The sequence below is a fragment of the Peromyscus maniculatus genome, chromosome 8 (assembly GCF_049852395.1).
Source record: "Peromyscus maniculatus bairdii isolate BWxNUB_F1_BW_parent chromosome 8, HU_Pman_BW_mat_3.1, whole genome shotgun sequence".
Classification (NCBI taxonomy): Eukaryota; Metazoa; Chordata; class Mammalia; order Rodentia; family Cricetidae; genus Peromyscus; species Peromyscus maniculatus.
This window is the reverse complement of record NC_134859.1, coordinates 55,555,263-55,581,920: the sequence shown is the minus strand read 5'-3', so window position 1 is coordinate 55,581,920 and position 26,658 is coordinate 55,555,263. Positions and strand designations below refer to the sequence as shown.

General features: G+C 47.7%; 1 protein-coding gene across 1 annotated transcript; it reads left to right on the top strand.

Moving 5' to 3' along the window:
- Positions 1-568: 568 nt before the first annotated feature.
- Scimp (SLP adaptor and CSK interacting membrane protein) lies at positions 569-26,658 on the top strand. The gene is made up of 5 exons (XM_006994106.4): positions 569-652; positions 15,129-15,252; positions 18,646-18,709; positions 21,413-21,486; positions 23,951-26,658. Exons 2-5 carry the CDS (start codon positions 15,141-15,143, stop codon positions 24,145-24,147), a joined length of 447 nt encoding a protein of 148 aa, XP_006994168.1. The 5' UTR covers positions 569-652; positions 15,129-15,140; the 3' UTR covers positions 24,148-26,658.

Below are 26,658 nucleotides of genomic sequence, written 5' to 3'. Positions count from 1 at the left end.
AAAACGGTACACTGGCTGGTTGTGGTGGCATGCACCTGTACTCCTAGTACCTGGGAGACAGAGGGAGGAAGATCACAGGTTCAAGGCCAGCCTCGGCTACACTCTTGGTAACCCCACCATGCTCTCTTAGAGACCGGCAGCCTTTACCTTGCCTCCTGTGAGCAGCAGCTGGGCCAGCAATTCCAGGGTTTCGAGAGTCACCCTTGTGGGATGGTGTGTCTGTCACCTGTCTCCCACCATGCATCTCTGGGTGGACTCAGGGCCCTGTCTCTCTCCTTGAGCCCCACACGACCATGCCTAGAAGGGAGACTGACCCTTTGGGAACTCCTCACTCACTCACACTGGAGCCTGATCACTCCTAGAACCCCGATTCCATCGAATGACGAGATTTTGTGGGCCTCTGCTGGAACCACGAAAAGCTTCGGGAAGATTCTAGCTCCAAGAAAACCTGGGGTAGGCAGCTTCCCTGGAAAGGGGCTGACTGCCATAGGCTGACCAGAAAGAGGAAGTACGGTCAGGCTGGTGCCTGTTGCGTTTAAGGGTGAGCAAGGGCACGTGGGCGAGCAAGGCCTCACCCCAGCTGTGCTGGAGAACAGTCCTCAGTCCACTGCTGACACCCCAGCTGCTTGCAGAAAACACCCCAGCAGTCCGGGTAAGTACTTCGACTTCCCCAAGGACAACATCTTGTTTTGTCCACCCTAGTCATCTGTCTGTGTTGGTGTTAGACATGTGGCCAAATGAGCAGCCTCTCAGGCAAGGGCTGAGGAGGGACTGTCGCCTGAGGCTGTGGTACAACTAGAGGAAGAATGGCCTGGAAGAGTCCGCTCTGCCACTGCTGCCCGGGTGCCCTCAGCCATCGCTTTACTTCTCCGGGGTGTGTGCCAGGGATGACAGTGTTTGCCTCTCAGGCTGATTAGCTGTTGAGAGTGAGATGTGTAAAGCGTGAGGCGTTATCACTGTCTGGGTAACCATGGTGACAATCTGGTATTCAGTTGTTAGAGGACCCTCATGGCACCGTGGCAGATGTGGCGAACTCAGGCCACATCTTGGTGCTCTTGGATGAAAGGATTCCAACACCATGGCTCCTGGTAGGCTTGTCACTCCGTCTCTGGTGTTTGGGATTTCCAAGGCACCTGCCTACCTTCAGAGGCCTCGGGACCCAGGTGTCAGTTAGGCTGGTGTGAGATCTTGACTGAGACATCTGCTTTTGGCCCCTGGAAAGCTAATTTGTTTGTTTGTTTGTGGTTTTTGGTTTTTCAAGACAGGGTTTTTCTGTGTAGCCCTGGCTGTCCTGGATTTCGCTTTGTAGACCAGGCTGGTCTTGAACTCATAGAGATCCTCCTGCCTCTGCCTTCCGAGTGCTGGGATTAAAAGCATGTGCCACCATACCTGGCCTGTAAAATTAATTTTGATGGAAACCTGGGCTCAACTTATCCATGTCTTTTTCCACTACCTAGGGACATGTGTTCTCTATTTCTCTTTAAGCTGACTGAGACTCCTAAAAAAGGATTTGTTTGTTTGTTTGTTTGTTTGTTTGTTTGTTTAGTTAGTTTTTTGAGACAAGCTTTCTCTGTGTAGCATTGGCTGTCCTAGAACTAGCCTCTGTAGCTCTGGCTCTCCTGAAACTCACACTTGCCTCTGCCTCCTGAATGCTGGGATTAAAGGCGTGCACTTTCAACATGCAGCAAAAGGATTTATTTGTAATGGCGTGTGTGTGTGTGTGTGTGTGTGTGTGTGTGTGTGTGTGTGTGTGTGTGTGTATGCATGCCAAAGGCATAAGATCCTATGCAGCTGGTGTTCCAGGTACCTAATGTAGGTACTGGGAACCAAGCTCAGGTCCTCCGGAAGAGTAATACATACTCTTAATCACTGAGCCATGTCTGAAGGAGCATTGGGAGTGGGCCTCGCTGCCAGATGCAGTGACCATAGCCCTGCGCTAGAACACTGGGAAGGAAGAACACTGACCCCAGAAACTCCAGAGCAGCCTGAGAAGACAGTGAGTCCCCCGTTTACAAAAAGAAAACGGAGGTTGGAGAGACGGCTCAGATATTCAGAACACTGAAGTCCAACAGTTCCTGATTCTTTTTTTAAAAAAAAATAGAAACTATTTTATTTTCTGTGTATGGGTATTTTCATGCACATCTGTTTAGGTACTACCTACATACCTGGTGCTCTTGGAGGCCAGATGAGGACATCAGATTCCTGAAACTGGAGTTACAGATGGTTGTGAGGCACCATGTGGTGCTGGGAGTTGAACTTGGAAATCTTCTGAAAGAGCAGTCAGTGCTCTTAACCACTGAGCCATCTCTCTAGCCCCCGGAAAACCATTTTTTAATCCATGTATTATGCAGCTGACCATGTGGGATGATCAGTTTCCCCAGAAGTTTGTTAGGACAGAGTTCTGGCTCTTCCTCCTTCTTCTCCCTCCCTTTTCCTCCCTCCCCCCTTCTCCCTACATCTCCCCTTTTCCTTCCTCTCTTTCTTCCCCTTCCTTTTTTCCTAGCAAATAGATAGAGTTCCTAAGTGTAGGCAGACAAATTTACTAAGCAAGCAATAAGCTATGATGGCTGAGGATGGATGAATAGAGTTGAGTTCCATGAGAAAATAAGTCAGACTCCAGATGAATGTGCAGCCGTCCTGGTTTGATAAGTTATCACTCTGACAGACATGCTTGCAGAAGCACGACAGTGTGGCCAGCTGCCAGTCCAGTACTGACCCCAAACACCATGTTAACACGCGCAGGCATCACAGCTAGCCCATAACAGGTTTAATTAATAAAGAAGATAACCATTCACAATGCATAAGTACCGTCCCTTGTTAGTTCTACGGACCTGCCTTCTGACCTGGCATCATTTTCAGTGGGACACTAACCAAGATGTTATCATTATATAGTGGGTAGAATGTGCAGGATACAGAACAAAGATATGGTGCTAGTGTGTCCCCCTACTTCAGAGTAGCCGAGTATAAACTTCTTCACAGGGTTCTCTATTAAAGCATTTTATAGCCAGGCTTTTAATCCCAGCACTTGAGAGGCAGAGGCAGGTGGACCTCTGTGAGTTTAGGGCCAGCTTCTTCTACATAGTAAGTTCCGGGACATACAGGGCTCTGTAGAGAGCCCCTGTCTCAACTCCCCACAAAAAAAAAAAAAAGAGTAATTTTATAATTCTGTATACAAAACAATGTCAGTACATTCATTACAAGGAACTTGGTCAACCCATTTACTTTAGTAAAATTTTGCAGGTTATTTTAAAGAGGCATGGGCTAGGGATGTAGTTCATGCCTCTTTAAGCCTAGGTTTAATTCTCAGCACTAAATCAACAAACAAACAAACAGAAAAGTTCACAGAAATTCACAAAGGAAACACCATCCACCAAGTGGCACAAAACAAATACATAAATATATAAATATGTTTTACATAAGTATGTATCTTCTTTCGCAACAGGTTTAATGGACATAAGGTATATTTAAACAATAATATATAAATATCAACTTACTGAAAAATCATTGGCCCCACATACAGTGTTAACATGTGTGTGCATCATAGATACACCATAATAAATTTAATTGATGAAGAAGCTAAATCAGTCATGATACATTACAAATCACCAAAAATCTTTTGCTTGCTGTCCACATACTCCCCCGAGACTCCCTGCATCCTGCATCCCCTCCTTTACCTCAGAAAGCCTTTTCTTTATTAGGCTCAATGTCAGGTTCAGTCACCTTAACCTCCGCATCTCATACCCTATGCATATTAGACTCAAAATAATTCTTTTCTGCTCTTTAAAAAAAAAATCAAGCCAGTTATGGTGGCACTAGAGAGGTGGAGGCAGATGGATCTCTGTAAGTTCGAGGCCAGCCTGATCTATATAGAGACTTCCAGAACAGCCAGTGCTACATAGAGAGACCCTATCTCAAACAAACAAACAAAACTCAAGTATTGTAACAGCTAAGCAGCTATGACTGCTCCTTCCAGACCGACAGCCTTTCCTCTAGTTGGAAGAACCCACACTTCTAAGAGTGAGATGTTGGGGACACTTCCAGGAGTTGTAGTGTCTAGACTTTCTAGAGGAATATTACTTGGAGTCCTCAGCAAACTCCAGGAGCCTGATATTTTAGTTCGAGAACATCACCTTTCAGTAGCTTTGAATAATTGAAGACATTATTGGTGAACGACTCTTCACATAGAAATGGAAGTTATACATTGTATTCCATCTGACAGGAGAACTGGAGATTGGCTCCAAAACATGGTGTTCTCAAGACCCATCTGCTGTACCCTGAGGCCCTCTCAGAATCAGGCAGTGGGGTGGAGGGAAGGATTGGAGGGCAAGAGATGCCTGTGCCAGGATCTCCTGCATCTGTCTCTATGCCCCTCCGTCAAGGCATCAGAATAAAAGGCTTTCCCAGTTTGGGTATGGCAAGTTGACATTTTCTCCATTTTCTTTCAGTTTTACTCTAAACTGTAAATTATGCATCTACAGGAAGTGCTTCCATTTTTATTGATTTTTGCATAATATCTAAATAAAAAGCACAATGCTTGGTATGCAAATGCAGACTCAAGAGAGCCAGCAGGCTCTTGTCCCTAGAGAGTTTCTGTATATGAGCCATGGGGCTGTCACCACCTGGAGGCCGACTGCTCAGTCAGGTCAGGACTCTTGAGCATCATTGCTTTAAGCTGACAGAGTAAGCCCCAAGCCAGAAGGCCAGGGAGAATGTAAGGACTCTGGAACTGCTGGTCCCTTGCCGAGCAAAGGCTCAATAGAACACAGGAAGTGTGAGGGAGTGCCGAGGCTGTCATGGCAGACAGGGGCCCACGGGAATGGATCTTGGCCATGCTCACTGACCACGTTCATATTTCACTCTGCTTAACTGGGAAGGAACTACAGAAAGACAGCAAGGGTCATATTTATATGTGGTGGCCAACAGCGGCCCACACAGGTGAGAGGGGGCAGCAAAATGGCCGTTTGCACAGACAACTGGAACCTGGGCTGATGCACTGGAGTAGAGGGACAAGATGATGGATGTGGAGGCCGGGGGAGGAGAGATATGGATGCTGAGGGGAGCAGAAAGATGGGGGGCTGAGCCTGCCTTTCTTCCACAGAAATGGAAGGCTATGGAATGAGTAGAGACACTGGACTCTTTTTGTAGCCCTGCCCTGTCCACACTCAATTCTAAGTTGCCATTAAGTATCCACATAGCCATTTCCAGGACATATGTCAGCAAGGCGGTCAGATGGGAATACAGACTCCCTGACCATCATCAGTGACAGCCTGACAACTAGGCAGGAACCAAGCCAGAACTGTTCATGCTGAGAGGCTTGGATAGTACTTAGCTTCCTGTGCCTTTGAAATCAGCCCCGACCCTCATCCCCATGCCCTGCTTCAGAGCCTTCCACAGCCCTTGCTAGCAAGTCTGGGGAGCCACGTAGGAGGAACCTCTTTCTTCCTAGTCAGCGTGGGCTTACAACTTCTGTGGGTGACAGTGCACTACACAGGCTACTCATGTATGAACTGAGGCGCCTTCCTGGTTCCCATACCACCAAAACACATCTGTTCTGGAAAGCATTGGAAGATGAGGAGACCTTATCAAGGATTGGGTAGGAGACCACCAGAGGGGTGTACCTCCAGAGGGGTGCAGTGCATCCATGAACAGCTACAGACCGAATGCCCTGCAGCCCAGTCTTTGCCACTGCCTCTCTGAGCACTTCTTTTTTTTTTAAATTTTTTATATTATTTTACAATACCATTCAGTTCTACATATCAGCCACGGGTTCCCCTATTCTCCCCCCTCCCACCCCCTCCCCTTACTCCCAGCCCACCCCCCATTCCCACCTCCTCCAGGGCAAATCCTCCCCCCTCTCTGAGCACTTCTATCAGTGGCTTCTCCAGACCTTGTCCCGGCAGCAGCTGGCTTGTGCTTGGCTTCCTCCTGTCCCATTTTTGTCCTTCTAGGCCCCAGATCTTCATTCCCCCTCTATAGCCCAGAGGAACCCAACACTCCCCAGTTCCTACCGGCAGCCCAGCTAATGCCGGTGAGGATTCTGTAGCCTCCCAGGGAACATGGTTGCCCTTCCTTGAAGGTAATTGCAATTCTAAGTAGAACTTTCTTGGTTTGCTCTCGATAACGCCTGGGTCTGGTGATCCTCAGAGTTCTTTCACATGCATCATCTCTTGGAAAAGTTCCAAAATCTGTATGGAGACATTAAGGGTCTTGTTCCAGACACAGACGCGGGTGCCCAGCAAGCTGGTGCTCGGCAAGTTAGGAGAAAGAAGCCTGTTCCCTGGGTGTCCAACTGAAGACCTTTCGGGGCTTCACATTTCTGTGAATGTGGGCAACTTTTTACATTGCAAACTGTCTTCCTATCTCCCTTCTTTCCTGCCTCTCCTTCTTTCTTCCTGTCAGTCTTCCTTCCTTTTTACCTTCCTTCCCTCCATCCCCCCTCTGCCTCTCTGCCTTCCTCCATCCCTGCCTTCCTTTCTTTTTCTTCTTTCTTTCTTTCTTTCTTTCTTTCTTTCTTTCTTTCTTTCTTTCTTTCTTTCTTTCTTTCTTTCTTTCTTTCTTTCTTTCTTTCTTTCTTTCCTTCACAGAGGGTCTCGCTATGTAGCCCAGAAATTGCTGTGTTGACTAAGCTGACCTGTCACTACAGAGATTCACATGCCTCTGCCTCCCAAGTACTGAGTAAAGTCGTGAGTCACCAGTCTCAGGAATTCCTGATAAAGGATGACGTATTGTCCCTGGCTCCCCAGAAATGCTTTCTGGAGATGAGCAAGCTGAGGCTGGGGTAGCAATTGTCCTTCCTTTCTTTCCTGTCTTGCTCGCCCAACATGACCCTGTGGAATGTCTTGCTCAGTCCTTTCCCCTAAAACCATACAGAATTGCATCAGGCTCCTTGGGATTCCTTAAAAATGTCTTAGGCAACTCGATGAGTGCAGAGCATCCAGGGGGCAGCTAGAATGCCCCTTCCCCGATGCTCACAATGGCCCTTTCTTCCCAACCAACTCCTACCCCAGTGGTGGGTAGCAGATGGAAGACAGGGGGCTCACCTAAGGTCATGTGTCCTAAAGTGGTGGCTTGGGAATAATACTACACAGGACAGGAACTTGAGACCCTCAATCAAAATTTTATAGTATTCCCAAGCATGGATCTGACAGTTCACTGAACAAAGGCCAACCCTCGGGACAGGACTGCTGGTGGGAAAGAGATCAGTTTCATTCAAGGAGTGGTGTCCTAGAAGGTGAATGCTGTGGCCCTCAAATGCTTCATCCCAGGGAAGTTGGGTACATGAGAAGAATTTCACGTGGAGAGGAGAGGAAGTATAAAGGGCAGTAGGCAGGGAGGCGACTGCAGGGCGGTCTTCATCGTTCAAGGCATGTAGTTCCTTTTTTATTTTTCTCTGGCTTTAACATTGCAACCTCCTATGGCTGATTCCTAGCATTCTCTAGACAGCTCCGTTTTCTACAGGTTAAACCTTGTAGTTAACTCACTTTCTGTTAGCTAATGGAGAGAAGGAAAAAAAAATGAGAAGCATTACTCATTCTGGTGTGACCCAAGGTCACCATACGTTCTGGTTCTGTAGATCTAAATAAAGATTGTTCACGAGCATCATCTTTCTTATTTATGGTGCTGGGAATCGATCTCTGAGCTTTTGCGTACGAGGCAGGCGATCTACCGTGGAGCCACATCCTCAGCCCCAGCAGTTACTGTCTGAATCATTTAGGTGTAGTTTATGTTTAGAATTTAGAGTGTCGGGCTAAGGGAAGAGACGCAATCTTGCAAAGGAAGAAAGGGGCAGTAACTGCAAAGGGCGTCTCACCACGGCATGGCCCCCAGGGATGTCCACCCACAGAGGAGACAAAGGCTGTCGTATCTTTCAGTCATTCATGCATCCACAGACGGGCATGCAGCATCTGCTGCGCCCTGGTGATCTAGACACCAGGAACTCACTGGTAAAGAGAGGAGCAAGGGCCCTGCCAGCATGGTGCTTACACACCCGCATGGGAGACAATGACCAAAGAGACACACAGTAGACAGGGAAAAGATGCCGTCACTGCAGCTGGGGAAAGTGTGTTGCATCCATCCATCACAGATTAGTGCGGGTCAGGGGTGTCTCTTCCTGCAGCCGAGGAGCACTCAGGGGGGTTCAGGGAGGAGGGAAGGAATGCCGAAGAAGTAAGAAGGGAGATGCAGGGTGGGAAAGCTGGGCTGGAAAGTGGTGGAGGACTTGGCTGCTCACTTGGGAGCACTGTCCTCAAAGCCTTGGTCTACCCCAGTACCCAGGTTATTGACTTTGCTTCCTACTTAGGAGGAAACGGAAGTTTTTGGTGTGAGCTCCCAACGTCCTGTCCACATGCCCCATCTTTCCTCTGGTTCCATTGGCATCCCTCCTCCCCAGACCCTTGTTCCGGTTTGAAAGCTCAACCTACTACTGACTGGTGACGGCTCTTCCCGCCTCCATTCGGAATCCTCTCCTCTCTCTTCCATCCCTGCATTTCATTTTTCTCCCCCGCCCCCCTTCTGGAACCTTCACAGTCAATACCAGGCTGAAGTCTCATCATAAACAAACAGACGCTTCCCTTCTTGAAATTCAGGGTTTCCTATTCTGTGAGGACACCTTCCCCACTCCCTGTTCCTGTAGCAGCCCCGCCTCCTAAGTTCTTCCTCTTTCTTTCTGTCTTGATGCGTGGATTCCATCCCCCACCCGCACGGCCCCAGAGCTACAGAGGTACAGAGTCTACAGAGCTCTGAGACTTTCTAGGGCTGGATGACGGGGGAGATTGGGAAAAGTGTGCATGAGTTCTGAACACTGAAGCAGGACGTGTTTATGCCTTAGGGAGGGGACACAAAGCCAGGAGGACACAGAGGGCTTCCTGGGTCCACTTTGTCCCCTAGAAACCACATTTCTACATCCTCGTCACATCAGCTATAACTGTCCTCCAAGGACCTTAGAGAGCCACGTCCTGGAAAGGAAAACGGAGGCACCAGGGAGTTAGTTTTTCTTCCTTAATGTGGAGGCAAGTAGGTTTAAATGAAGAGGAAGTAGAGAAAAAGTCAGCATGGAGCCTTGCTGGTGAGAGGAAACTTGTTCATTGGTGGTGCCCTTCCAGGGACTATGACAAGGACACGGAGGCATCTGGGTTCGAGTCTTTCCAGTGCCTTTCATCACATCCAGCTCCTGCTGCCACCACCCATGGCGGCTCCAGAGAATAGGCAGCTGGTTCCTCCCTCGCACTAACTAGGAACCCTACAGACCAGCCCAGTGTGGGGCTCCTCACTGAGGTCAGAGAACCTTCTAGATGGCCTATTGAATATGCTGGTACAGATTCTCATACCAGATCCACAAGACAGAATTGGAAGTGTAGTAGGTGCACAAGACCTTGTAGTTAGATGCATCTTGTCCCAGGCAATCCAAAGTTTCTGTGATGCCTAGACTTAGTGGTCAAAAATTAAGATGACAAATTTGGTTTTAGTTTCTTCCACCTTCCCCCCCTCCCCCCCCACACACTCATTTGCTCTTCAATCTTGTTAAGCTCTCCTCGGCCTTTATTTTCTAACTTGTAAAATGGGATAATAATGATAATTACTTAGTGTACGGAGCTATTAGGAGGATTAAATGAGTTGGGGCATGTAAAGTAATTAAACTCATGGAAAGTTAGTACACAGTACATATGGCAGTTTTATTGTTCTTATGTTTGGGTTTTTTGTTTTTGTTTGCTTGTTTTTGAGACAGAGTCTCACTATGTCCTGTCTGTCCTGGAACTCGATATGTAGAGCAGGCTGGTCTTGAACTCACAGAGCCCCACCGGCCTCTGCCTCCCGAGTGTAAGGATCAAAGTCATGCGCCACCCCACCCGGCTCCAGACGGGTGTTCTCAGTGTCTTCATATTGAGGTTCCCTCTGTGAACAAGAGGCTGCAGTGAGACTCCAACGTCTTGCGAATATTGGAAATTTTTAGCGATGGTTCTGCTTTCGGTTCTGCTATGAAGAGAAGGAATTTGTGGGTTTCATGTCAAGGTGGCAGAGGAAACAGAGTGCGGAGTCTGGTGTCTGAGCTGGAATCTCAGGTTGCCAATCAGCAAGTGTCTTAACCTGAGTTCTGCTTCCTCTTCTGTGAAACGGAAATGCGGTCATCCCTCCAGTCATGGGTTCTACACCTAGGGAGTCTACCAACAGAGGACTGAAGATTTTCCAAAACACCAGGCGCCTCTGGGTTGAGCATGTACGCTCTTTTTTCCTCGCCACTGTTCCCTCCACAACAGCCCTTTCTACCCACTCGGCCCCAGGCTGTGGCCGGAGTGAGATCCAGTTTCTCGATCTTTCCAGGGCCTGCACCTTGCCCCCTGCATGTACTCCCCACATATCTCCACAGAATACTTCTCCTGTCTGGAAGCCCCTTAACCATTGAGCCAGCCTGGTGGCCTCAGGTGACATCAGATTGGAAATGGAATGTGATTCTCTTGGGCTTCCTCTCTCAGCAAGACAAATTACCCTGTTCTATTGGGAAGTGATTCTCCTAAATCAGGATGTGTGGACTCCAACTGGCCTTTCTATGGTGACTTGAGACATTATTATCACTAGATAAAGGCCGTGTGACACAGGGAGAAAGCATTCTGACCTTTCTGGGTGACCTTGGGAAGGTCACTTCACCTTGATCTTTGCTCCTCATCTGGGGAACAGGGTGAAGGTTGAGGATGAAGTGGGAGATGGGAATCTATTTCACAGACTCTCAGGGCCCCGGACACACTAGAAACATGGATGGGAAATCTGATCGGTTTCATTTCTAAGAAAGGCTGGGAAGAAAGCTAAAGCCTTAACCCTCTGAGCAGCTCTGAAATGGTCCATGGTTTCACTTCCTGGTGACATCATTCTTCCTCTGTCTTTCCCAAGCGTCTAGTGGAAATGCAATTCATTGAATTTTGAAACTGAAACAATGGCTTTTCATGGAAGCATCCTCCACGGTCGCCTCTCTCTACCTCCCCACCCCCCTGCGCCCCGATTTTATCAGAGTGGATGCAAATAGTTCAAGAGTCAGGTAGCTCAGAGGGTAGACAGGGACAGTGATGACCCCTGACCTCCCTTTCTCCTTTCACCCAGTCTTCCAGCACAACAGTTTTTAACCCTTGTCTCTCCATATCAATCTCTGTCGCTCTAAAGTGCAGGTATGTGTGGCTGTTTGGAGAAAACTTAATGAGAGAAAGGAAAAAAAAAACAAAAAGAAAGAAAAATGTAGAGTACAGACAGACGAAGAACCAAGAGACAAGCATTTGAAAAGGAGGGGGAAAAAAAAGAAAGGAAAAAATTCTGTCAGTCTGTCGTCTGTCTAGCCACTCATCCACCCACAGACCTTTTTGTATCTGGTTCCCCAAGGCTAAAGAAAGAATATTATTCCTGTTTGTCAAGACAGCGAGGACCAGGTGCCCTGGAACTGGAGTCACATATGGTTGTAAGCATCTATGAGGTTTCTGGGAATGAACTCAGGATCCTCTGGAAGAGCAGCCAGTGTTCTTAACCACTGAGCCATCTCTCCAGCCCCTTTTTTGTTTGTTTGTTTCAAGACGGTTTCTCTGTGTCACCCTGGCTGTCCTGGAACTCACTCTGTAGGCCAGGCTCGCCTCAGACTCCGAGATCTACCTGCCTCTGCCTCCTGAGTGCTGGGATTAAAGTTGTGTGCTGCCACCAATGCCTGGCTTCCAGCACCTATTTTTATCGTTTTAAATTACAAGCGGCATGCGTGCGTGCGTGCGTGTAAGACACCCCTGGAGATGATCATGGGCTACTTGATGGGGGTACTGGGAATTGAACTCAGGTCATCTGGAAGAGCAGCAAATGTTCTTAACTCCCGGATCATCTCTCTAGTCTCAAGTCATCTAAAAAACACACTGGTGAGTTAAAAACCTCGTATAGATGGCCAGACATTGTAGCATATGCCTTTAATGCCAGCACACAGAAGGCAGAGGCAGGTGAATCTCTATGAGTTCAAGTCCAGCCTGGTCTACAGAGTGAGTTCCAGGACAGCCAGGGCTACACAGAGAAGTCCTCTCTCAAAAAACAAACAAACAAAAATCAGAGAGATGGGCTGCAGCACCAGAAAAATCTCAACTGTAGGCCTCAGATACTAGCTGATAGCATTCTTAGCCTTTTGATTGGTGGAAAACGGGGGTTTTGTTAAGTTAATACAGTCTATGGGTCAGAATGTTAGTTCAACGTTATCTCTAGTCATAGGATGTTAGTTCCCATGGGAAGGTGGCCAAGGAATGGCTCTTTAGGGGCTAGTCATAGGCAAGACAAACTGTCACTAGGCTCTGGAACTACACACAAACTTCCAAGCTCCCCTCCACACCACCGACGTTTTAACTAGCCCATCATCTTGTGCAAACACTGATTCTTTCCAGGACTTCTCACTCACAGCAGCTCCAGGGTGGCTTTTAGAACTAACACATAACTCCTGTATAAATGTGTGATCCTCTTCCACTGTGGGACCTTTCTAACTATGGAGTGACTGGCTTTGTTCTTGGCCTCGCCTCTGCAGCTAACCTGCTCTAAGGCTCTTCCCTAGTCAGTCTTTTTGGTTGTTGTCATATTTTTTAATTGAAAATAGGTTATTTTCTCATACCGCATATCCTGATTATGGTTACCCCTCCTTCTGCTTCTCCAGGTTCCTCCTGACTCCACTCTGGATCCACTCCCTTCCTCCTATAAAAGCACTAAGACAGTAGCTATAATACATGCACAGAGCACCTGGTGGAGACCCACGTCGGCCCTGAAATTGCTGCTGCTGTCTCTGTGAGCCCCTATGTGCCTCACTTAGGTGATCCAGAGGGCTGTGTTACCCTGGTGTCCTCCATCCCCTCTGATTCTTACACACTTTCCACCTCCTCTTCCTCGGGATTCCCTGAGCTCCGAGGGGAGGGGGTTGATGGAGACCTCCAATCTAGTCTCTCTTTCTCATAATGTCTGGCTGTGGGTCTCTGGACCCACTCCCATGTGCTGCCGGAGGAAGCCTCTCTGACGATGACTGGATAAGGCACTGATCTCTGAGTTTAGCAGAACATCATCAGGAGTTATTTTATTTTTTGTTTGTTTGTTTGACCAGTCAGGGTTGGTTTTACCCTCGGTCTTTGGACTCTTCTCTAGTCAGTCTTCAGACCCCCAAATTCCTGATATTTTTCCATGTGCATTAACTCAGCTGACTGTGTCTAAAGCTTGCACCACACCATGCTCAAAGAGACTCAGGGTCTTGGTTTGTTTTGTATCACTACAACAGACTGGATAACTGAGAGAGAGAGAGAGAGAGAGAGAGAGAGAGAGAGAGAGAGAGAGAGAGAGAGAGAGAGAGAGAGAGACAGAGAAGAGGTTTATTTTGGCTCACGGTTAATTGGAAGATTAGAGATAAACTGGGAATTCCAAGATTACATGGAGAGGGTATCTCACTATTTCAACTCTTGACTGGAAGAGAACAGGTCTACAGAGTCCTGCAAGCTCCTTCACATAAAATAATGTTAATCCTTTCATGAGAATAGACCTTTCATGATCCAAATGTCTTTTATTAGGAGAGGGCTATTTGTGTGTAGCCAAGGCTGGCCCTCCATTTGAGGCTGCAGGCTCTAGAGCTCTGGGATTACAGATGTGAACCACCACACACAGCTCCAAATGCCTCTTAAAAATTTCACCATCGTCAGGCCTAGTCTACAAAGAGAGTTCCAGAACAGCCAGGACTGTTACACAAAGAAACCCCATCTCCTAAAACAAAACAAAAATCCCGCCATCCTTGGGGCTGGAGAAATGGTTTAGCCACCCTTCCGGAGGTTCAGGGTTCGATTCCCAGCACCCACATGGCAGCTCACGACTGTCCAAAACTCTAATTCCAAGGGATCCAACACTCTCTTCTGGTTCCGTGGACACCAGGAACACATGTGGTGCACAGAGATACATGAGCCAAAGCACTCATACATTACAAATCATTTTTTATTTAAAAAAAAAAAATCTCACCACTTCTCAGCACTGTGTCATGGTGACCAAGCCTCAGCATGAGATCTAGTGGAGCAAGCCATATTCAAATCACAGCACCTATCAAATTATTTTCCCCAAGCCCATCCTCAAAACAAACAACAGTGATAAAAAGTGTCTCTTGTCTTTGCGATATAAAGAACTGTAGCTGGGGATTGCTCTCAGTGGTACATCTCCCCTCTGCTGTGTCTTCTGTCCTCTATTTCTGGGGTGCCTAGTAGGTATGTGACTTATAGCCAAACCTCACAAACTCCTGTAAAGTAATTAGCAGCATCCATCCCATGTCACGGAAGGGACACAGTCTCAGAAGGCGTTAAGTGACTTGCCTGTGGCCTACTAAGGCATTGTCTATAAGGTCTGAGTACCTGGTTTCTCCGCAGATGTGTCAGGAAGCAGGGTAGATGACAGACCCACACTGCAGGCTATAGGCGGACTTTTCTTTCCCACCTGCCAGTTTCCAAATAACCGACATGGACTTAATATTAATTATAAATGCTCAGACAATAGCTCAGGCTTATTACTAACTAGCTCTTACAACTTAAATGAACCCTTGCTGGGTGGTGGTGGCACACGCCTTTAATCCCAGCACTCAGGAGGCAGAGCCAGGCAGATAGATCTCTGTGAGTTCAAGGCCAGCCTAGTCTACAGAGTGAGTTCCAAGACAGGCACCAAAACAACACAGAGAAACCCTGTCTCGAAACCCCCCCCCAAAAAAAAATTAACCCATTTATATTAATCTACATTCTGCCACATGGCAGTTACCTCTCTTTCATCTTGTACCTCCTGTTTCCTCTCCATGTCTCACTCCTCTGACTCTGCCCTTCTTCCCAGCATGCTCTCTGCCCCCCAAATCATGCCTAACTATCAGCCAATCAGCTTTTTATTAGCAGTGAGACCACAGGTGGTGGAGCATGCCTATAATCCCAGTATTTGGAAGGCAGAGGCAGGAGGATCTCTGAGAATTTGAAACCACCCTGGTCTATAGCTCAAGTTCGGGATGGCCAGGGCAACACAGAGAAACCCTGTCTCTGGGGGGGGGGGACATATTTCCACGACATACAGAAGGATTATTCCACAGCAGCAGGCTTTCCATTCCTGCCTCATGCCTCGGTCTCTATTCTTTTTAGGCGTCCACAGCAATGAGTTGGTGGAGGGACCATTTCTGGATTATCTTAGCTGTGGCCATCATCGTTGTCTCCTTGGTCCTGGGTCTCATCCTGTACTGTGTCTTCAGGAGGCAGTGTAGACAAGGTAATGATGGCCATCTTACCTGGGCAGGTGGAGGTGGGGTAGGTGACGTCACTGCATCGGAGCTCCGGATCCGCTGGGGTGGGGGTAGTGGGAGAAGGGAGGAGGGGAGGGGTGGGCTGAGTTTAGATGGAGCATCATGCACTTTAGGTGTGGTTTCTAGCCATGCCTAACTCTGTCCCTGGGTCTCAGTTTCTCATATGCGTGATGAAGGGGAGGAGATTTATCTCCAAAAACCTTATCAGAGGATTTGGATAATAGCAGAGGCAGAGTCTGTTTCCAGGTACTGAGGCTGGAGCCCTGTTTCTGCCTGGCACTGATGTCATCTTTTCTGTGTGGCTCGGAAGGGAACAAACAGAAGTCTGTAGAAAGTCAACTCTCTTGAGCATGAAAACACAGATTCAATCTGTGATGAATGTGTTTTGAATGTGTTTTACCAACGAAGCTGACTTCTTTTTCTAAGACCTATTTTCTGCTAGTATCTCCATCTTGACCAGAAGGGGTTTTTTTAAAGATTTATTTATTATGTACACAGAAGAAGGTGCCAGATCTCATTACAGATGGTTGTGAACCACCATGTGGGTGCTGGGAATTGAACTCAGGACCTCTAGAAGAGCAGTCGGTGCTCTTTTTTTTTTTTTTTTTTTTTTTTTTTTTTGGTGGTTCTGAGCCACTGGCTCCTTCACTTATTTTTTTTTCCTTTTATTTTATTTTACTATACCATTCAGTTCTACATATCAGCCACAGGTTCCCCTGTTCTCCCCCCTCCCACCCCCTCCTCTTACCCCCAGTCCACCCCCCATTCCCACCTCCTCCAGGGCAAAGCCTCCCCCCGAGGACTGCGATCAACCTGGTAGACTCAGTCCAGGCAGGTCCAGTCCCCTCCTCCCAGCCTGAGCCAAGTGTCCCTGCATAAGCTCCAGGTTTCAAACAGCCAACTCATGCAATGAGCACAGGACTCGATCCCACTGCCTAGATGCCTCCCAAACAGATCAAGCCAATCAACTGTCTCACCTATTCAGAGGGCCTGATCCAGCTGGGGGCCCCTCTGTCTTTGGTTCATAGTTCATGTGTTTCCATTTGTTTGGCTATTTTTTTTTTCAATAATTGAGTAAAACTGAAATTTATTATAAGCCACAGTCGTCCTAGGGACCTCCATGCTGTATATATAGCCTCCATGGTTCTCTGGGTTGTGGTCTGATTGTTCTTTATTTTATATCTAGAATCCACTTATGAGTGAGTACAGACCTTGGCAGTCGGTGCTCTTAACCTCTAAGACATCTCTCCAGCCCTTGACCAGAAGTTTTTGGCCTCCTCAGACAAAGTGACTGCTTGGAAATTAACACTAACTTTAGATTATCTATAAGTGGGTTTTCCAGTTTGCTGTTTATCTCCAGAAACATGAACCCCCAATGGTCCCTTGAGATCCTTGCCCTTTAAAAGAAAAATAAAATGTGGCCTGAGCCAGGAGCTTGTCAGGGATGACACACAGTATCCAGGGCGCCCTGAGCCTCCCTAAGTGATCAGGGCACTGTCCTTCAGGGCACTGCTTAACTGAGTGCTGAAATGCAAGGCTGCACCAGAAGCGAAATCATCTTGCCTTGCTTCCCACCCTCCTTTAGAGCCGAGAAAAAGCCCAGAGGGAGGCAGAGTCTTCACAGAGGGGTTCCAGGTGTTGGTGGCAGAAATGGGATCAGATCTTCTGTCTCCTGGGTTCTCAATTTGACCTTCTTTTCCCACTACCCCTTAAGTGATTAATTTTTAATAAAAGGGGGGTATATTTAGTCTGAACTCTATTACTTTATACAATTAGTATAGTTTTTAAAGAGTGTGTTTGGAGCTTTTACACTCCTCTATCCATTGGCTGTCTTTTAATTTTTTTTTTTCCAAACTGTGCTTGAGCCCCTGACCCCTGTGCCTCTGCCTCCCAAGTGCTGAGATCTAAGGTGCACCATGATGCCCAGTAATATCCATTTTATTCTTGCAGGTCAGGGAGACGGCTCAGCGGGCAAAGGCATTTGCTGTTAAGCCTAAAATCTGAGTTTGATCCCCAGGACTCAAGGCAAAAGGAAAGGAGGTCCTCTGACCCCCACACACATGTGGCATGAACATGTGTGGGCACATACATAAATAATGAGCTAAAAAATCATTTGTACCTTTCATTCTCAGATATGAACAAAAACATGACCCTTGACAAAAACTTTATTTTATCCGGACTGACCCCTCTTTTTTTTTTTTTTTTAATTTTATTTGTTATTAATAAAATTGTTTCATTCCTTTTACACACCAAAGATCCCCCTCTTCTCTCTTCCCACCTCCCCCCAGCCTCCCCTCCCCCACTCTTCTCCCACGAGAAGGCAAGGCCTCCCATGGGGAGGCACATCCAGTAGAGGCAAGTCCAAGCCCTTCCCCCTGCCTCAAGGCTGCCAGGAGTCTCATCTTAGGTAGTGGGTTCCAAAAAGCCTGCTCATGCACCAGGGGTGGATTCTGATCCTACCGCTAGGGGGCCCCCCAAGCAGATCAAGCTACACAACTGTCTTACCAGTTAGTCCTGGACTGACCCCTCTTAACAGTAGGTTTTGGCAAAAAATAATATACATACTGCATTAGCCAGGGTTCTCTAGAGAGACAGAATTTAGAGAATGGATCTCTCTATGTATATCTAGAGAAAGGGGATTTATTAGAATGACTTACAGGCTGTGGTTCAGCCAGTACAGCAATGGCTGAGTATAAACAGAAAGTTCCAGAATCCAGTATTGTTCAGGCCACAAGGCTGGGTGTCTCAGCTGGTCTTGCCAGTGAGGGCAAGAGCAAGCAGGAAAGAGAAAGAGGCCTCCTTCTTCCAGGTCCTTTATACAGGCTGCCAGCAGAAGGTGTGACCCAGATTAGAGGTGGGTCTTCCTACCTCAAAGACCTAAATTAGAAGTGGATCTTCATACTTCAAATGATTTAATTAAGCAAAAATACTTCACAGGTGGGCCCAGTCATTTTGGGTGTTTTAGTTAATTCCAGATGTAGTCAAGTTGGCTACCAAAAATAGCCATCTCACACATCCAACATATCACAGCACAAACTATTCTTCCCATTCCTTATTTCACTTCATCCCAACCATTCCTGCCCATTCACACAACCTGCCAAGTGCCAGTCATGGCATGAACCAATGCAGAAACAGCCCACATGGCCGTTGCCACCCCTGGGTTGCTACCCAGGCTCTGTGGCTTCATGGCCGGGGTCCAAAGGCCACCTTTGTCACTTGCAAACTGTTTCTAAGTCTGTCACCTCTAGGCAGTTCCCCCTCCAAATGTCCTGGATCTGCTTGTTTTCCAAGGGCTTCTAAATTCTGAAGTCACAACTTTCACTAATGTGCCCTAAATGAATATGGTTTCTCTCCCTTAGGCAAGAAATGGGCAATTGCCAAGTCCTCGAAACATAATGGAAGAGATGAAGAAAAGATGTATGAGTAAGTGGGGCAGACTCCTGCCCTTCAGCTTTGAGAGCCGTCGGTTCACATGTCCCTTTCCTGTGGAGCTGGTGAGATGGACTCTCCATCTATGGGAGGAGGGAGGTCCGTGGCATTGTGGGTGCAGTGCATCTCTGGCATTCTGTTATCAGGGGCTTCCTGAACAAATATATTCTGACCGAGGTGAGGTTGCTGCTTAGGCTTTGTGTTCCAGACTCGTTAATACTTCTTTCCTTTAAGCAGATTACAAGTGTGATCCTCTGAAAAAGTTGTATAAAGGCATAGCATTTGCTTCCCCTTTTAAAGATTTATTTTTATTTTATGTGTATGAGTGTTTTGCCTACATGTATGTCTATGCATTATGTATATGCCCGATGCCTAAGAAGTCTGGCATCTGGATCCCTAGAAACTGGAGTTATGGACAGCTGTAAGCCACCATGTGGGTGCTGGGAACAGAACCTGGATCCTCCAGCCCTGAGCATCAGCTTGAGTTCTGCTTTTTTTGTGATTTGTTCGGGGCTCTTTTACTGTGAAACATCACAGACCTGGGCATCTCACCACAGACCCGGGCAGCTCACCACAGACCCAGGCAGCTCATCACAGACCCGGGCATCTCACCACAGAGCCGGGCAGCTCACCACAGACCCGGGCATCTCACCACAGACCCGGGCAGCTCACCACAGACCCGGGCATCTCACCACAGACCCGGGCAGCTCATCACAGAGCCGGGCATCTCACCACAGACCTGGGCAGCTCATCACAGACCCAAGCAGCTCATCAGAGAACCGGGCAGCTCAGCTGAGCCTTGGTACATAGGTAGCATGATAGACAGCCCACGACTGACTTAAGCTATACAGTCTCCAGCCCCTCCAGGAGTCAGGGGCCCAGACGAACAGAAGCAGGTATCCTCCATAAATGATATCATGAGCATAACTATCAGAAGTGGCCAAAGTCCCAAGTGTATAAACACAGTGAATGTCAATGTGATATTCTTAAAGCTGAGAAGTGGTCACCCAGGATCCAGTCAAGGGCTAGCCTTTGCCTATGCAAAAAGAAAAAAGAAAATCTACACTTTTCTAAATGGATTTTATTGGGGTTCAAAGAGACCTAGAAATACAACTTCTCCTTGCCCAGTCTGATTCCGTTGATGAGTAGGTCGATCATGTATCACACAGCCGGAGGGCCAATGTCTTGCTGGTACTACAGTGAAAACTTCCCACAGAAGTGTGGTATTACTACAGAAAAACGTTTCCAGGAAGCTCACAGCTTGACAACTTCCCATGAACTGGGCAGACACAGGCAACAGTGTCCAGCTCAAGAGTGGATCACACGAACACCACAGACACTTACTTTCTAAGGCCTTCAGCCATGGTACCCCCAAATTCCTACTAGCCAGAAAGAATAGCAAGGTGTTGTTGTTTGTTTTGTGTTTTACATGAACTGGATGGCATACATTATTTTGCATCTTTTGCTCAGTTTTTTTTTCCCCCAGTACTAGGGGGTCAGTTCAATCCCAGGGCCTCACATATGACATGCCAGGCTCCACTACTGAGCTACAACCCCCGATCAATACTATTTTTGTGAGATTCATTGAGTGTGGTTATAAATTGCTCATTCTGCTTGCTGTGGAACATTCACTGTAGGAGTAGGCTACGGCCAATCTGTCCCATCTACTGTGAGTGGGCATTCGGGTGGTGTGGTGGTGAGTTGTATGTAAGCTTCTGTCAGTGTAATGAATGCCTGAGACGTTCAGCTTACAGCTTATAAAGAGAGGAGGTTTCTTTAGGCTCACAGCTCTCCAGTTTCTGGTCCATGATTGGTTGGCCCTGTTGCTTTGGGCCTGTGGTGAGGCAATGCATCATGGTGGAGATGCACCAAAGAATAAACCTGCTCATCTCATAGCCAGGGGCAAGAGGAGGGGTGCAGAGAGGGACCTGGGGCCCACAGTCACCCTTGAACACAAGCTTCCAATCACTTGAAAACTTCCCACTAAGCCCCAACTCTTAAAATTGCCACCACTTGCCGGGCGGTGGTGGCGCACGCCTTTAATCCCAGCACTCGGGAGGCAGAGCCAGGCGGATCTTTGTGAGTTCGAGGCCAGCCTGGGCTACCAAGTGAGCTCCAGGAAAGGCGCAAAGCTACACAGAGAAACCCTGTCTCGAAAAACAAAACAAAAACAAAAACAAAAACAAAATTGCCACCGCTTTCCAACAGTGCCAAGCTGGGCTTTTGGAGGCCATTTAGCACCTGTAACAGCAGGGCTGTTGTGAACAGCCCCACTTCAAACATTCCGGACACATCTGGTCACAGTGTTGACACTCAGCATCAGGAGGAAGTACATCTGTCTGCCTTGCAAACTGAAATACACTTGATTTGCCTCGTTCACACAGGAGGGTGTGCTCGGGGCGCTAAGGACAATTCCTGCCCATTCCCTGGGCTACAGCAAATGATTTCTTTGGGGTGACAGAAATGGAATGCAGAATCTAGGGGAGGAAATGCTTCCAATTGGTAGGAATCCAGATTTGAATCTTCAAACCGTTCACTCCCTTGATATCTTACAAAGCAGCTAACAATAGACTTGATTCAGACCAACCACTGACTCTCTCTCTCTCTCTCTCTCTCTGTGTGTGTGTGTGTGTGTGTGTGTGTGTGTCTGTCTGTCTGTCTGTCTGTCTGTCTGTCTATCTCTCTCTCTTTATCTAGGAATGTTGTTGATCCATCACCAGGGCAGTTACCTGCTCTGCCGCCCAGGAATTTGTCTTTTCCAGGAGACCCTGGTAAGTACATTTTACTGATAACAGTTTCATTCTGTGAAGGATAATGAATGTATGCAGGTATCTTGTTTAGCTAACAAAATACTACAGGCTGGGTGGCTTCCACGGTGGAAAAACTATTTCTCGAAGTTGTGGAGACTGGGAGTCAGACTGGGAGTCTGAGATAAAGGTGGTAGCTACTTTGGTATCTAACCAGGGCTCTTCCTGGCTTGCAGAGTGTGGCTTTTTCTTTAACTTTAGTGTGTGTGTTCGTGTGTGTTCAGGCGCTCGAGAATGAATGTTGTATGCACTTGAAAGCCAGAGGACAACTCTCAGCTGTGGCTCCTTGGGCACCCTCTACCTTTTTTAGAAAACAATCTTTTAGCTGGGCAGTAGAAATCCTTTAATCCCACCACTCAGAGGCAGAAGCAGGGGAATTTCTGAGTTCAAGGCCAGCCTGGTCCACAGAGAGAGTTCTGGGCCAGCCAGAGCTATGCAGAGAAACCCTGTCTAAAAAAAACCAAGAGAAACAAAAACAAAAACAATCTTTCATTGGTTGGAACTCACCGAACAGGGCCAGTGAGACCTAGGGATCTGCCCTGTGCACCCCTGTGCTGGGATTACAGATGTGCACCACCATGACAAACACAAAGAAAGAAAGAAAGAAAGAAAGAAAGAAAGAAAGAAAGAAAGAAAGAAAGAAAGAAAGAAAGAAAGAAAGAAAGAAAGAAAGAAAGAGGAAGATGATAGGTGGATAGGTAGATGACAGATGGATAAATAGAGATAAATGGATGATGGATAAGTGATAGATGATAGAGAGAGATAGACAGACAGACAGATATGGGTCTGGGGATCAAACTTAGGTCCTCATGCTTGCAAGGCAAGTGCTTTGCCGACTGAACTGTCTCCCCAGCCCCTTTGTGTGTTTTGTTTTGTTTTGTTTTGTTTTGTTTTGTTTTGTTTTGTTTTGTTTGATGCAGGGTCTCATGTAGCCCAGGCTGGCCTTAAACTCCCTTGGATTAACTTGAACTCCTTAACCCTTCATTTCCCAAGTGTTATGGTTACAGGTGAGCCCCTCCCATTCCTGAATGCTCCCTGGTTCCCTTGGCTGGCTCCCTGTTAGACATGACCTCATTTCAACCCTCATAGCTCTGTGAAACTGATGGCTGTCATTGATTTTGAAGTTGACAATGCCCAGGGAAGTTAAATGATTTACCCATGATCACCAAACTGACTACTGGAGTCTAAACATGAACTCGTCTTACAGGAAATGGAATGGCAATGGTTTTTCAATTTCCTTGGAGAAAGAAAATTATTTGGGGTTCTCATTATAGCTAATAGTTCTAATTATAGCTATAGTGTAGCTAGGCTATTCATCAGTGTATTAGTCTGTTTTCTGTTACTATGACAAAATACTTGAGGCTGGATAGCATTTTTAAAAAGAGGCTTATTTAGTTTGCGATTTTGGTGGCTGGGTGTTCAAACAGCATGGCACTGGAAAGCTACATCACGTGACAAACGTGGCATCATGGCAGGAGCCTGTGTGACAGCAGAAAATCTGTCACATGGGTAGGGCAGGGTAGAGAGCAAAGGGAAGGGACCCATACCACTCCTAACTAGGCTCCATCTCTTAAAGGATCTACCACCTTTTTTCTTATTTTAGTTTTGTGTTTATATATGTTTGAGTATCTACCCACATGTGTACCACGTGTACACATGTGTCCAGGGTCCAGAAGAGGGCACAGGATGCCCTGGGGCTGGAGTTAGAGGTGGACATGAGCCACCCGATATGGTTGCTGGGAAGTGAACTCAGGCCCTCTGCAAAGCGGTAGGAGCTGTTAACGGCTGAGCTCCCCGACAACACACACACCTTTTAGTGTCACCACAGCGGTGACCAAGTCTCCAACACAGGAACCTCAGGAGAATCATTCTCAAGTCACAGATGAACAGCAGCAACCGCTCTTGTTCCTGCTCTAGACCCATTCTGCAGTGGTTCCATCTTTGAAAACAACTCCCCCCACACACACACCCACACACACATAGACGCCCCATTTCCTTCCTTCTTAGCAGGCAGATTTGCATGTAAGCAATGGCAAACGGTCCTGGGAGCAGCCTAGGGTACCGGAAGGGATGCACCAACAAGTCCATCAGATCCTTGTGATCTGGCATCTGTGGACACAACTGTGGTCACCTAGTAACTGGCTGTGGCCTGCTTCCTAAGTGTTTGCATCATAGTTTCTTTGAAGTGAGGTTCTTAAAACAGAGATGTAGGAATCAAGAGATCTGCCCAGCATTTGTCATCCATGCAGTTGGGTGATCCTGAGATGTGTGTCATGTCTGTGACTGGTTTTCGTCTGTGAAATGGGGAACTGGCCTCCCAGGAAGTGGGAGGATCGGTAACAGGCTCAAAGCTCATGTTGAGCCACTCGGTCAAGACTCCGTCAACGCCGAGTAGCCTCGCATGAAGTGACCTTTTCCTGTGCTTTAGTCCCACAGGAAGCGCCAAGCCAGCCACTGGCTTGGTACTCATCAGTGAGGAAAGTTAGGAACAAGAAGGTCTTTTCCATCTCGGGCTCCGAAAACGACTACGACGATGTTGAGATCCCATCAAGCACAGAAAACCAGCACTCTAAAACAACCACGCCTTCCTGGCAAGCTGAGAGCGGCTTTCACAGCTCATTTTAGAGTCATCTAGAAGGGTTGGACTGTGTAGCACAGACACTTCCCAACCCCTAGAGGAAGCCACATATGTGAGCGCTTACAAGAGAGGACAAGGACGGCTCGACATTCCCAGTGCTCCAGGTGTTCCTGCTGCTCCAAAGGTCCCGATGCTCCAGATGTTCCTGCTGCTCCAGATGTTCCTGGTGTTTCTGATACTCTAGAAGCTCTGGCCTAAGGCTCAGAGGGTCGAGCCCTTGCACTTCTGTGGAGGAAGGTTCCTTAGTGTGGACTACTGGGCCTGTGAGAATCGGCTCATCTCTCCACATCCTTCTTCTGTTCCCCTGGTGAATGTGGTTCTGAGGAATCTTAAGTCTTGGTATTTGTGTGGAGCCTCCCAGCTACCATCACTATCTATCTAAGCCATGGCATAGGGATGCCTGTCTCCCTCCTTGCAGGCCCCGCCCACTCCCGCACCTCTCAGAGGCTGTGGCTTGTCATTCTAGCTGAGGGTTCTTGAGGTGCACAGGTCACCACACTCTGAGAGTCTGTAAGGAAAGGAAGTGCTTTCTGTTTTTGCAAAGCCACCCCACCCACTCACCCTCCAACCCCCAGCACCTGTGCAGAATGTGGACCAAACACATCAAAGAGAATCGAGTTCTTACACAAGCTCATTTCCTGTGCTTTTAGACAGCATTTTAACAATCATCAGCAAAGGACACAGGTGGCCCTCTGACTTGCACCTCCGGCTGTCTTTTGCAGCGGGGTGTGCTGGCGGTGCCAGGAAAAGAAGGTTTCCCCAGGAAGAGTCTCAGACAGCACCATCCAGCAGCAGCTTATTCAAGATGAGAGTCCGGGCCTTAGCATCCCTTTTGAACTTTCATTATTACATCTCTTAATCCGTTTTGCTCTCTCTCACATCCCTGCCTTTCCTGGGGTGCTACTATCTCTTATCTTCCTCTGGGCATTCCCGAGTGATGTCACCAGTATCTACAGGGCTCACAGCCTCCTCTACCCTAACGACTTCCCAACTGCAGGCTCCAGTTGAGCACTCTCTTTACAGTTCCAGGCTGCACAGCCTGCAGGACACGTCCGTCCGTCTGATCACCTCACGGGACCCTCAAGTCCAGCACATTCCAAGGAGACCGGCTCCCAACCCCAAGCTTCTTGTGCTGGACAACTTTCTCCGTTGCTGAGGGCAGACATGAGCCTCCTTTCTCTCGTCCTTCATTGCCAACGTTCCCCGCCTCCGGCTGACTGTGCCTCAACCCGCTCAGTCTCCACCGCCACTCTGAGGTCAGCCATGGCCAGCACTTCCCAAAGAGAACTTTAAGAGTCTCTAATTGGTGTCCTGCCCCTGGCATCTCACGCTCCAGAACACTGATTGCGGCTGGTGATCTTCTAAAGTGACCGACCGACCGAACATTTCCTCCCATTGCTTGGACTTTATCATGAGCCTCAGAAAGAGGCCAAACACTCTTACACAGCTTACAAGACCTGTCAGGATTCTCTTATTGGCTAACTTTTCACTCACCACCTCCCGGCAACCTCCACCCTGCCCGGTGTTTTCCCTCTATCTGAAAGTGCCTTGGCTATGGTCTCTCTTGCCCTGGCTATGTGCGATACCCCCCCCCTCTGGCATCTTAGGCACCATTCCATCCTCAACGCCCAGCACTCGGGCACAGTGCCGTCCTCACTGTCCCAGATGAAGTGGCTGCCTTCGCAGGGGAAACTTTCGCCTCCTAACTCTAGCATCTGTAACGATCTGCTCAGGTGTCTTTCGGTTCCATTTGACCTGTTTCTAGCATGCGGTGGGTGATCAATGAGTATGTTGAATGATCTCCTGAATGAATGAATGAATTGAACTCCTGGCGCTCATGGTTTTCCTTGGCCCTATGGAAAGGTTTCTCTCTTTTACATAATTGGCCAGTTACGTTCTCTTCTCCCTCTCCTGGGGGCTTGTCGAGGTTTAAACATAAAGTGCCCCCGGCACCAGCTCATGGGTTGAATATTTGTTTCCCAGACGGGGGTGCTATTTTAGGAGGGTCTGGAAACGTTAGGGGGTGAGGTCTAGCTGAAGGAAGTGGGTTGCCGGGGTGTGTTGTTAAGGGCTGTGTTCTGCCCTTGGGCCCCTCTCTTGTCGGTCTCTCTTGCTCCTTCTACTTCCCAGCTACCCTGTGGTGAAGAAGCCTCTCCCACATGCCCCCATGTCACGGTGTTCTGCCTCACAACAGGCCCAGAAACACAAGCCAGGTGACCCTGGACTCAACTCTCTAAAATCATGAACCAAAACTTTCTCCTTCAAGTTGGCCTCTCAACTTGGCATCGGGGTCACAGTGATGGGAAAGGACCAACCCAAGGCTCCTTAGGGTAGAACTCGCTAGGCTCATTTCTGCTTTCCCGGTGTCTAAAGCAAATCCTGTCACACAAAAGTCACTTAATAAATATATTTTTTGAATGTTTTTTAACACAACGGGGAAATGTAACAAACAGCTTAATTGCCAACAAAATAAAATAAAAATTTTGGACATTTATAAA

What these genes read in the sequence shown, in the direction of transcription:
- Scimp (XM_006994106.4), top strand. Translation starts at nt 15,141, where the DNA reads ATGAGTTGGTGGAGGGACCATTTCTGGATTATCTTAGCTGTGGCCATC. An exon ending in CAGGAGGCAGTGTAGACAAG is followed by an intron (nt 15,253 to 18,645) that starts GTAATGATGGCC and finishes TCTCTCCCTTAG; the next exon opens with GCAAGAAATGGGCAATTGCC. An exon ending in GATGAAGAAAAGATGTATGA is followed by an intron (nt 18,710 to 21,412) that starts GTAAGTGGGGCA and finishes CTCTTTATCTAG; the next exon opens with GAATGTTGTTGATCCATCAC.